We start from the raw sequence: 12,994 nt of genomic DNA, 5'->3' as shown, positions 1-12,994 counted from the left end.
ATAAAAGTTATTGAGTTAACTTACAAGTCTTACAAAATTATTTCATATTATCTAATAAAGTAATAAATAATTATTAAAAAGCATTTTTAACAAACCGGTTTGATTCAAGTACATCCAGAATTTTCGGTTTAGTTTTTTTGTGACCACGTAGCACAGCAACGTCACGTGAGCGTTGATAGTCGTAGAGAGAATAGAGTAGAGAGTAGAGAGATGATAGTCGAAAATCCTCTACCAGTTGACACATTTCTACCGGTTAATTGTGTCTACCGGTATATCGACCACCCCTAGAAGAAACACAAAACACAAACAATAAAAAATTTCTTGCAAGTAAATGTAAAATGGAAATGATTGTCTCAGTCAAGATCTCAGATCTATCCCATCCAGTCTGATGTCTGTTAGAGAGCGGTGATTTCAGAAATACCTTCTCTCTGTGCCATATGGCCCCGTCTGCATCATGACCTTGATATTGTGATATATTGATCTGAGCCCTTCAGCAGGTGAATGTCATGGTAACAGTGGCAGAAAACAGAGAGGTCTGCGTTTGGACCGGAGATCACAGTGGGCTGAGCCCACACCTGCCTCTGTTGACCTTGGAGCTTCGCCCAGTGTCTCTGCGGCTCTGCCGCGCCTTTGCCCTACTGCACACATATCAACGGCCATCTGGCTGTTATTTAACTGACGGCACTGAACCCAAGTTAGAGTCCGTTTATATTGCATCTATACTCAGTCTTAAGCTTCAGGCTTTTTAAAGTTTACCTGTTTATATTGAGCTTGATCTTTGAACTATATCGGTGAGATGTATGAACTATAGACAAAGCCACTTTTGTCAAGTTGTAAGTTAAGTATTCAGTTGAATGTCTTTGTCATTCTTGCATATATAGCTATCCCACATATTTAATGTAAATGTTTGGAAGGCCCCCCTAAAAGGTTCTCCAGTGATTGATATGAAGACGCTTGATTAACGTACAGTTGATTTGCCAACAGTTGATTTCCCAGTGGTTGACTCACTAGTGTTGACAGTTGATTCACCTACAGTAGTTGATTAGCCGGTCATTGATTCAGTACCAGTTGATTCACCAGCGGTAGATAGACTAATGATGATGGTTAATTCACCTATATTTGATTCAACAGTGATTGTTTTACTAACAGTTGATTCACCTACAGTTTAATCACAAATGGTTGATTTCGTACCAGCTGATTTGCCAAAAGTTGATTTGCCAGATGTTGATTCAACAATGATGATGATTGATCTACAGTAGTTGATTTACCAATCATCGATCCGGTACCAACTGATTCACCAACAGTTGATTCAACATTGATGATGATTGATTGACCTAAAGTAGTTGATTTGCCAATCAATATTTCGGTACCAGTTGATTCACCTACAGCTGATTCGCCAATCATTGATTTGTTACCGGTGCATATGCCCAACAGTTGATTCACCATTGATGATGGTTGATTCACCTACAGTTGATTCGCCAATCGTTGATTTGTTACCGGTGGATTCACCCAAAAGTTGATTCACCATTGATGATGGTTAATTCACCTACAGTTGATTCGCCAGTTTTTTTATTTGGTACCGGTGGATTCACCAACAATTGATTCACCAGTGATGATGGTTGATTCACCCACAGTTTATTCGCCAGTTTTTGATTTGGTACCAGTGGATTCACCAACAGTTGATTCACCATCGATGATGTTTGATTCACCCACAGTTGATTCGCCAGTTTTTGATTTGGTACCAGTGGATTCACCAACAGTTGATTCACCATCGATGATGTTTGATTCACCCACAGTTGATTCGCCAGTTTTTGATTTGGTACCAGTGGATTCACCAACAGTTGATTCACCATCGATGATGTTTGATTCACCCACAGTTGATTCGCCAGTTTTTGATTTGGTACCAGTGGATTCACCAACAGTTGATTCACCTAGTTGATTCTCCAGTGAATGATTCAGCAACATTTGATTCACCAGCAGTTGAATTGCCAGTGTTGGATTAATCAATGATTGATTTGTCAACAATGGATTCATCAACATTGTATTTGCAGACAGCTGATTTGGTAATTGTTAATTCTTCAATGGTTTATTCGGAAACTACTGATATAAAAATGGTTGATTTGCCAGCATTTGATTTGTTAATTGTTATTTCGCTAGTGGTTGATTCATTAATGTTTATTCTGCCAGTGGATTTAACGTATCTGCCAAAAGACTGATTCAGCCACTTTATCAATAACGCAATTTAAATTCAAAAGTGCATGTTTCTTATATTGTTTTCAGGTGACATGTTGGACCTGCTGAAATGGAGAGTCCATCCGGACAGAATCATTGACTGCCTCTCCAAACTGAAGGACATTGATGGCACTGAAATTGTTAAGGTATAAACCACATACAGCAACTTGCTTTTACCGCTGAAACTGCAGAAAGAGCATAGAATATTTCCCAAAAATAACTTTTTTGTCTCTCTATATCAATTGATTGTCCCTGTATAGTTTTTACAGGACACTCTGGACACCTTGTTTGCGATTTTAGACGAGAGTCCACAGCGGTATGGACTAAAAGTGTTTGACTGCCTGGTGAGTGATGCCCTGTTCAAACCTTATGAATGTGAATGTATGAAATGTAGACACGGCAATGCTCTCAAGTTTCTAGTCTCCACAGATACTCTACATATTTTGACTGCGAACTCGTACAAATTCATCCATCTCTTCCGCAAGGAGATGGTCTCTTGCCGTTAATGAGTACAAGATGCTTTTTTCATCTCTCCTGCACTGTGTTTCCACGGTTACATGCCAAATATGGCAACTCATAAAATCCATTTTAGACTTCTCTTGCTATAATCCAACTCCTGTCCTCACATCCTCTTTATTTCAGGCAGAACAAAGTACTTCTAGATCAGAAAGCAGATTTTAAATAAACTCTGCATGATTGAGCATTCTTTAGGGCTGTGTGTGAAGTGTTTTGTACAGTAACTTTACTTTTTACACGGTTCTCTGGAATATCTGATTCTGATTGGTCAGTTGCTGCATTCTTCAGTCTGTTAAAAACAATTGTTGTCTTGGGCAAACCGATTTCCTACATAGCTGTGCTATTTTATGTGTCATATTCCATGGCCTCCTCCTTTTCACATAAAATAATTTAAATCCATCATGGAAATGGCTCCTTAAAAGGTTCATAGACCATTTGAACAGTTGATTCACCAGTGTTTGTTTCAATGGTCTCAATGGTTGATGTGATGCCAGTTGATTCACCAATAATTGATTTACTACCATATGATTCACCAGAGGTAATTCATCTTATCTCATCTTAGACTTCTCTTACTATAACTCCTGTCCTCATATCATATTATGATCAGATTAAACTAGTATAATAGGCTGGATAATGTACATTAACAGTTGATTTGCCAATGGTTGATTTGTTCATGATTGATTCACCAATGGTTAATATGTTGACGGATGATTCGCAGACTTAATTCATTTAATTGTTAATTCCTTAGTGGTTGATTGGTCAACTACTGATATTTGCATCTGCCAAATGATTGATTCACCAGAGATTGGTACACTTATATGTGATTTGGAAAGTGATTTGACTGTTCTTGATTCTGCTTTACAGTAATTCAAAATAAACTCTGCCAAAGCCAAAGGGACTTATTTAGCTTAAATTATGTTAATAATTTTGCTATGGATATGCTTACAGCTTTATTGAAGTGATGATTTTCATTTTCTCCTCAGGTGCATGTTATAAATTTGCTGCAGGACAGCAAATTCCAGCTCTTCAAACCTGTAATGGACAACTACATCGAGAACCACTTTGCTGGTGCTCTTTCCTACAGGTAAACACTAGGGGTTACAAATCGCGATTTATAAGACAAATGGTTTTAAATTGTCATTTGTTAAAAAACATTCTGCAGCTTTTAAAAAATGAAAAAAATTCAAATTAAATTTAAGCCGTACATTTATAATGACACTTTTTTTTTTGTAATAAATATATATTTTAAGTATTTAAACAAAAATCAACATCCTGGACATCGAGAGCCAAAATGCATTTATACAAATTGCGTATATACTTAAATTGCAATAGAAACACTCAAAAAATCCTAGAACTCCTGTGGTGTTCATCTGAAATTGCATGTCATGCTTTTGGGAGCGTTGTGTTTGGTATCGTAGAAAGATAAAAGGTGTTTTATGTTGAGCTCCAGGCGTTGTATACTGTAACCCATGGAGTTTCTCTGAGTTTCTAGGTCCTGTCAGCGCAGAGTGAGATGCAAAACACAGCGTAGTCTTGCTTTCATCTGTCATGACCTGTTTCATTTTACTGACAATGCCGTTTTTGCACTGTATGTGCGGTCAGGAAGGTAATGTGTGTTGTCAAATAGTTTTTCAGATCTCAAGTATAATTCAATAGGTCGATGCTCCTCAAAAGTCCTCTTTTGACTTTTTGTTGTTCTTTGTCTTTCTATTCCTCCTAATGTTGGTTTTAACCTCTGCTCTCTCTTTTTCTTCTGAACCTTCTGCTTTCTGTCTCTCTCTTTCCCTGTCATGTCTGTGTGTGTGTGTGTGTGTGTGTGTGTGTGTGTGTGTGTGTGTGTGTGGTGTTCTGGCCATGCTGTCTGTCAGTAATGAGGCATGTGGTTGTGGTGTTGTGTGTGGGCAGTGATGTGGTTTCTCTTCTGTAATGCGCTGAGGTGTGGAGCATCATGTCAGAGTTGAGGTGGATGTGGGCGGCTTGCTAAATACTCACTCTCGCGCTGTTCCCGTCACCCAGTCCCTTAATGCTGTCCAGTGTTTCTGTCTCACCACGTCTTGGTCTGTCTCGGTCTCTATTCTCGCTCCCTCTTTCTCTTTTTCATCTTTATTTAATTTTATTTTATTTTTTGTTTTGTTTTGTTGTGATGCCTAAATTCAAACATATTTTTGTTATATTTTATTTTATTTTGCATTATGTGCATTAAGTGTATGTTTACATTTGTTATGATGTTGTGATGGCTAAATTCACATTATTTTATTTTATTTTGCATTATTTGCATTAAGCGTATGTTTACATTTCTTATGATGTCGTGATGCCTAAATTCAAACGATTTTATTTGTATTTATTTGATTTTGTTTTATTTGATTTTATTATTTTTGCATTGTGCGTGTCAAGAGTATGTTTACATATTATTTCAAAGTATTGTGCTTCAAAAGAGCCAAGGAAATCCCGGTTGATATGTTCCCTGTGGATTTCAGACTGGGGTTTTTTCACAGCCTATTTTCAGTTTAATGTTATTTGCTTTGTAACCATTTACACACACACATCTTCACACAGCGCTGTTTCTCCCAGCGTGCTCAAAGACACACTAAGGTTAATCTGCAGTCAGGATGGATACTGTGGTGATGAGGGCCTGTTTTTCTCAGGGTATAGTGAAAAAACTGAGCCGCTGGGTTCAAACTGTGTGTCAGTATTCCTAAAGCATCTGAAGTAAATGTAGCTGATGATGTTGACATTATTTACTGCTGTTATCACTAGTGATTAAACAAATAAGGTCACATAGTAGTATTCACATTTGCAACACTATTTAAGTAGTGTGAGATAAGAGGTCTGTTTATGTAATTTATGGTACAATCTATGTGAAAAAAGCTAATCTTTTCTAACTGAACAGATTTGAATTGATAGAACAGAACATATGTAACTGAACCGAGTTGAACTGAAATGAGCTGAACTTAATCAAATTAATTGGTTCTATCTGAACAAAGCTGAATTAAAGAAAATTAAATCAAATTTCAAACAGAACAGAAAAAAGCTAAACTAAATCATTTTGAATCACATTGAATCTGGAAACAGGACACAATTGAATCAAATGTAACAACAGATTTAAACTGATAGAACAGAACTCACTGAACTAAACAAAAATGAGTTGAACTGATTTAAACCAAGCTAAACTTAATCAAACAAAACTAAATCAAATTAAGTTGTTTCTAGCTGAACAAAGCTAAATTCTATTCAATTTAATCAAAGCAAACAGAACAGAAAAAAACTGAACTGAACCGATTTGAATAACTTTGAACTGAATCAAATTGAATCGACAGAACAGACTGAGCTAAACAGAAACAAACTGAACTGAACCAAGATTAACTTGATCAAACAAAACTAATTTGAATGGAATCAAGATGAATTGAATCAAACAGAAAAACTGAACAGAATGTTTTTTAACAAAACAAACACAACAGAACAAAATTGAGTCTAATCAAATGGAATTGAGGGCTGTGTAGTTCAGCCAATATATTCATATTAACAGTCATAAATAATATAAAAAAAGGTACAGTTCTTGGTTAATATTTTTGGACTCTGTGATATTTTCAAGGCAGTTGATTTTAGCACAATCACAACATATCTTAAAATGAGTGAGGTGCTACAGTGTGTTTAATTAAGATCTAATTGGATTTTAAATGAAATCTGTAGGGGGAATGAGAGCTGGTATTACGCCGTGGTTAACATTAATTGCAATCCCATGCTGGGAATGTTAACATATTCCTCCTTACGGCCAAATTACTCTCCTGGGCTTCCAAAATCAACAAGAGCCTCATAAAAGACCCAGTTTTCCTCCAGTTATTTTTCATTTGTTATTAATCACAACATCTCCCTTTATAAATTAAGCAATGCAGCAAAAAACAAAAGTTTAACCAAAAGGAAACTAGCCTCAATCTTTTTCTCAGGTTTTCCCAGATTTTGATCTACTGTACACACCATCCACAGAAGCACAGTCCTTCTGACACAGATCTTGGTGGATTGGACCCTAAGGATGTTTTAAACAATTTGAATGAGTTTTGATTGACAACAGAGACCATTAACCCAGAACGTTTACAAAGTGTCCTGGTGGCTGCATCAAGTATTCATGAAGACCTGTGCACTCTAACAGCATTGATTCATTATCACCATCACTTAACATCTCAGATGTTTCATCGCTTGAGTGTGTAAATCCCCTTATGGGATAAACAGGACCTTTATTGGTCTTGTAAAAACATTCAACCTGTCAGCGCCCACTGATTCTGGTGATCAGTTTTAAAACCTTACAAAACCTGTTAACAGCATGAGCAAATTTTAAGATATACTGTAAAGCATGTGTCAGATTTACTTCATATACTTGAGTAGGACATATTCCTTGGTCACCCTGGAATAACATCCATACAAATCCAAAATTAGGAATAGCTTTAAATTGTCTTTAAATAAAAAAGAATAAAGGTCAAAAACAAACCAAAAAAAACCTGTATTAACAATATTAAACAAAACACACTATACCATTCAAAAGTTTGGGGGTCAGTAAGATTTTTTTAATGAATACTTTTAATACTGCGATCAGTAGTGACAGTAAAGATATTTAAAATGTCACAAAACATTTTCATTTAAAATAAATGCTGTTATTTTGAACTTTCTATTCATTAAAGACTCAAAAATATTAAGCAGCACAAAAAATGTTTCTTGAGCAACAAATCAGCATATTAAAATTATTTCTGAAGGATCGTGTGACACTGAGGACTGGAGTAATGATGCTGAAAATTCAGCTTTTCCATCACAGGAATAAATTACATTTTAACATATATTAAAATAGAAAACAGTTATTTTAAGTTACAATAATATTTCTGTTTTTACTGTATATTTAATAACATTTTTAGTGAACATAAGAGACTTCTATCAAAAATATTACAACGTCTTCAGACCTCAAACTTTTGAAAGACCATGTATATTTATTTTAAAATAATACTTTTCCTAGGTCTGTTAATTTATTTACATTTTGAATTGAGTTTTATGTAATATAATGTAAATATGTCAGATCATCAAATTAAATTACGATTAATCACATTTATCATTATTTACTGAGAAAGCCATTTATATTATATTTCAAAAACATACAAAAATATCGTACTGACCCCAGGCTTTTGATCAGAAGTGTAAACCTTTATTCTCCATTAAAACTAAATGAATAACTAAAATATAAACTAGAGAATAAAAAAACAAACATAAAAAACGTAAAGGTACCGAATAGTGTAACATGAGCATGCAAACATTTTCCCATGCGTTTTTCTTTTACCTGCAGATGTCATTTTAGGTGATCTATAAAATCTTGAGCGTTGCCTATGAATAATTTGTGATATGATGCATTTTCCCTGCAGGACAAACAGAAACGTACAGCATTCACACATAAATACATAGCATTAAACAAACATTGCCCTTGATGTCTGATATTCACGGCTTGTGTCTGCAGGGATCTGGTCCGTGTGTTGAAGTGGTATGTGGATCGTATCATTGATGCCGAGCACCAGGAACAGATCCAGCAGGTTTTGAAGGTGAGAACACTAACATATTATGCTTCATTCAGGATGTATGTTACAGTATGTATGCAAATCTATGAGGAAACATATGCACCCTATCTCTCTCTCTGTTGGCCCATCATGTCGGGGTTAAACCTCACCCCCTGCTGATCTTCTGAGCTTCCTCCCCAACAGCTATGAATACCCTTGATGCATCTGTTCTAGCTCTCCAGCCTCTCTCACCCACAGAAGTTATTTTCTTACCCATCATGCAATTAAGCTATAAACATTCTGTCTTTTCTTTTGTTCATTTGCCCATTTTGCTTTCATGACCTGCCGTGGGACCACCAGGCTCATTCTCCAAATGCATCCACACGCGTTTACAATCTTCAAAAGTGTTATTTGAAAGCAATTCCCAATTTCTTACCTTGAACCATTTTAAACCTCTTTGGGCACAACGTGTGCCATTCATCTTTTGGTGTTTTTGCTCTTTCTAATTGAAATATTTAAAAAAAACAGAAAATGCACTTCACACAATGTCTCCAGGTTTGACTTTCCTTCCTTTCTTCCTTCTTTCCAGTTTATTTATTTATTAAAAATAGTAAATAAACAGTTTATGCATCCCATTATCTTCAGTATGTTAAATAAAAAAAGGCCTGCCTGTAAATTTTCAACATGTTCAAAACTTTGCTGAAAAATGTGTTGTCTTTACTACGTCTTCTGTCGTCTGATTGATAGTTTATATTTTTTAGCAAGTAAAATGCCTTTTAGTATAATTGTAATATAAAAGGTAAACATAAGAGTAATGTTTATATTGTTACTAATATTTCAAGATGAATATTTACTGGACTTAAGCAACTCACTGTACATTTACTTGATTATCCATACTCTGTTTTTTAGAAAAATCATGATAAAATGCCAGTGTCAGGTTTTGAGAAACATTTATTTGATCTCTCAATCATCATCGTATTGCATTGCGTTATGTTTTGCATGATATGTTTATTTCAATAACAGTTGTTTGATATCATATGCTTGCAGGCATCTGAGTACTTGTTTAAGTACATTGTGCAGTCCAGGCGTCTGTACGCGGCGGCCACCGGAGGCCAGAACGAGGAGGAATTTCGCTGCTCTGTTCACGAACTCTTCAAGTCCATCCACCTGTTCCTGTCACATGAGAGTAAAGGCATCAGCCCCATCACACACACACAGGTAAGACACACACACACAAGCCTGTAGATTAAAAAAATTGTACTGTACTGAGTGATGAGAAAGCAATATTCTAGCACTTGAGCATACTACACCAGCATACAATTGCATTTTTACAACCTGAAGTGGTACCCCCCCTCAGCTACGATCAAATTAATCATATCTTACACTGCTTTTCAAAAGTTTGGGGTTCGTAAGTCTCTTGTTCTCATCAAAGCTGCATTTATTTAATAAGAAATACAATAAAAACAGTAATATTGTGAAATATTGTTACAATATAAAAGGACTGTTTTGAATACGTTTTAAAATTAATTTTTTTTCTGTGATGCAAATCTGAATTTTCAGCAGCTGTTACTCCAGTCTTCAGTGTCACATGCTCCTTGAAGTTCAAAAGAACAGCATTTGAATTCGATTTTTTTTAAAAATATAACAATATAAAAGTGCTTTCTGTCATTTAATCAATTTAATGCATCCTTGCTGAATAAAAGGTTTAATTTCTTTCCCCAAACCTTTGAAGTATATACTGGTTCAAGAGTCAGAATTGATGTGTGGCTATATATATATATATATATATATGTGTGTGTGTGTGTGTCAGGGTTCTGTCATTTTATTAATCATTTCGAATGGACCCAAACTTGGGTCTTGATCTGCTGTTGGTGACATCTGAGTTTGTGGCCAGTGTTATTTGAAACACTGTCTATTGATACATGCCTCCAGATATTTTCAGTTCATTTATGATTTGCACTAATTTAGCCCTATATCAGTAAACTAGACCTCACATAGATTTCGATTAGAATTTAAGATGTGTAAGGAAATTGGATTAAGACATTATTTCACCCATATTGGAGCCATTATACTAATCTGGACTGTTCCCACCAGTCAGTCAGTTTTACTATATTTGTGAGAACATTTCCAGGAATCTGCCACTCAATTATAGTGAAACAAATACACTAGGAAAACACAAGTTAGCAGCGTTTATTGACTACAGTACTTCTTTTTCAGCCCCACCCAGATTTGTTCTGCTAGCATATCAGTGTTCAAAACTCAGTCAGCCCATGGAGAGTTAAGCCAGTTTTGATATACACAAACAGAGACGCACGCTGAGCGAGCTAAAAGTCCGCCACACACTGTCACGGCCCGCCGAGCTCCGAGTCAGCTGGGCCATGTGTGTCCGACGGGCTCAGTTTCTCTCCGAGATTGCTTTTGGTTCGCACACATTCGCACATTCGCTCGCACTGAACTCTCACACAGGTCTGTTCTTGTTACGGCGGCCCAGCAGGAGAGCAGATTTCAATTAACACTGCCAAGAAAACAAAGCGTCTTTGGACACCGCGGCATAATCCTAAACACATGCAGTCGACTGGAGCTGTGCCAGATTTGTGTCATTGCGATATTTGTGTGTGCGCGAGTGCCTTTGCTTACATCTGTTGTTTGACATCCCGTACTGTGCTAGAGGAACATTTTCCCACTAAATCAAAGTGAAAATGCGTTTGGAGGAAGATGATAGCAGCACAAAACGCACTCATACTGCAGCATGTTACATGTAGTATTAAACTTTATCTCTTGGGTTCCAACTAATGAGGCTTTTTCGTATTTAAATAACTTGTATATTGGCATTTTCGCAGGCCGTGTTCCTGAGATCGTTCCCGACTGTGTGCTGCGAGCTGCTAAAGATCTTCAGCATGAGAGAGGTGGCAAATCTGGCCTGCGACACGCTGAGCAGCCTGCCTGCCCTCACGCACACGGACTGCCCTCTACAGGCCGTCAAACTGCAGTGCATGGCCAAGACCGTGGAGAGTCCACTTTACGTCAACCCGGGTAAAGGATCTCACACAGTTTTCTGTTTTAAAGTAGTTAAAAGTGAATAATTATTGCTAGAAACATTGTAAAATCAAGTCTAGGTTTATTAGATGCCATTTAAATGCTAACATACACTGTGCCTATGCTGTTTAAAGGGACAGTTCACCCAAAAATGAAAATTGTGTCATTAATTACTCACCTGCATGTCGTTCCAAACCCATAAGACCTTCATTCATTTAGGAACACAAATGAAGATATTTTTGATGAAATCCGAGAGCTTTCTGACCCTCTGTAGACAGAAATGCAACTACCACGTTAAAGGCCCAGAAAGGTAGTAAGGACATCGTTAAAATGATCCATGTGACATCAGGGGTTCAACCGTAATGTTATGAAGCTATGAGAATTTCTTCTCTTCCGTGTCAGACTTTGATGCGCCTAAAAAAAAAATCGATGTTTTGTATCATAGGTACATCAGGCTTTTATGGCTCATATAGTTTGATCTTTTTTATTCAGTGGTCTAAACTGAGAAAACATATGCAATTTGGTGCAGTTGAATATATTTATATGGCCAAAAAGTAAATTCTCTCAATAATATGTATTCGTAAGATAGTATTTAAATGTTTAGTTTTATGATCAAAGCTCTGTAGTTTTTATTAGTATTTAAATGTTTAGTTTTATGATCAAAGCTCTGTAGTTTTTATTAGTATTTAAATGTTTAGTTTTATGATCAAAGCTCTGTAGTTTTTATTGTGGAGGCAAAACTTATAAAGCAGTGCAATGGTTTAAGGGTTAAAAGATGAATAACTAAACATTCTTCAAAAGCCTGACTGTATCATATTTGATAATGACATTTTACCATGATTTTTCTAAAAACTGATGTCAAGCAAACCCAACTTACTCCAGTCCAGTAAAGTTATTCTTGCTTTTACTTTTTTGCTTTTCAGTAAAGATTTCACAACAGAAAGACCTGAACATTTTACAATTAAACTAAAAGGTCTTTAACTTGCTCAAAAAGTATAAACTATCAATCAGACAGAAGGCATGTAGTAGATTGTTGTACAACAATTTTTCAGCAGTTTTGATAATGGTAATCCTTCAAAGGCCCTAGATATTTGCGTGTCAAATACGATACAGTAAGCTTTATAGGATTAGATGCTACTTGATTCTTATACTGTATGTGTGTGTGTGTTGTGTTGTCAGAGTCGAGGTGTGTGCTGTTACCTGTAGTGCTGCGTCTGCTGCACACACACCTGCAGGAGCAGAGGGAGCTGGTGCTGTGTGCCAATATCCTCACCAGCATGCTGACGCTCAACACAGATGCCACGGTCAGTCTTACACTAAAACTCTGCTGCTAGAGACGTTTTCACACCGTTTACTTCATTCTCTGCATCACTTCCTTCATTTGTTCTATTTATTGGTTAGTTTGTAGCTCTTGTCCTTTTTTTTATTTATTTTTTTCTCATTAGAATTGCTGGTGAGATTTGGTACCTATTTTATTTGCTGTTTTTGTAAATAAAAATGTAAAATTATATTTAAAATGTTATGGCTTACTAATTTATCTAAAAATGTTAATTAATTATCTAAAAATAAGTTTTAGAAAAAATGTAATTAGTACATTTATAATCAAGTAAAATAATCTATATCTATCTATCTGTCTATCTATCTATCTCTGTCTGTCTGTCTATCTATCTATCTATCTATCT

At 36.0% G+C, this 12,994-nt stretch overlaps 1 protein-coding gene across 1 annotated transcript in view; it reads left to right on the top strand.

Moving 5' to 3' along the window:
- dock4a (dedicator of cytokinesis 4a) overlaps positions 1–12,994 on the top strand; it is an 82,577-nt gene that overhangs the window by 43,897 nt on the left and 25,686 nt on the right. Inside the window, exons 18-24 of the mRNA XM_016237639.1 lie at positions 2,281–2,378; positions 2,493–2,576; positions 3,732–3,832; positions 8,240–8,321; positions 9,324–9,494; positions 11,117–11,309; positions 12,492–12,616. Of these exons, the coding sequence (XP_016093125.1) occupies positions 2,281–2,378; positions 2,493–2,576; positions 3,732–3,832; positions 8,240–8,321; positions 9,324–9,494; positions 11,117–11,309; positions 12,492–12,616 (854 nt within the window). The remainder of the gene's footprint in view (positions 1–2,280; positions 2,379–2,492; positions 2,577–3,731; positions 3,833–8,239; positions 8,322–9,323; positions 9,495–11,116; positions 11,310–12,491; positions 12,617–12,994) is intronic.

This window comes from Sinocyclocheilus grahami, unplaced genomic scaffold (genome assembly GCF_001515645.1).
Source record: "Sinocyclocheilus grahami isolate Dianchi unplaced genomic scaffold, SAMN03320097.WGS_v1.1 scaffold520.1, whole genome shotgun sequence".
Taxonomy (NCBI): Eukaryota; Metazoa; Chordata; class Actinopteri; order Cypriniformes; family Cyprinidae; genus Sinocyclocheilus; species Sinocyclocheilus grahami.
This window is presented reverse-complemented; position numbering and strand designations above follow the sequence as displayed.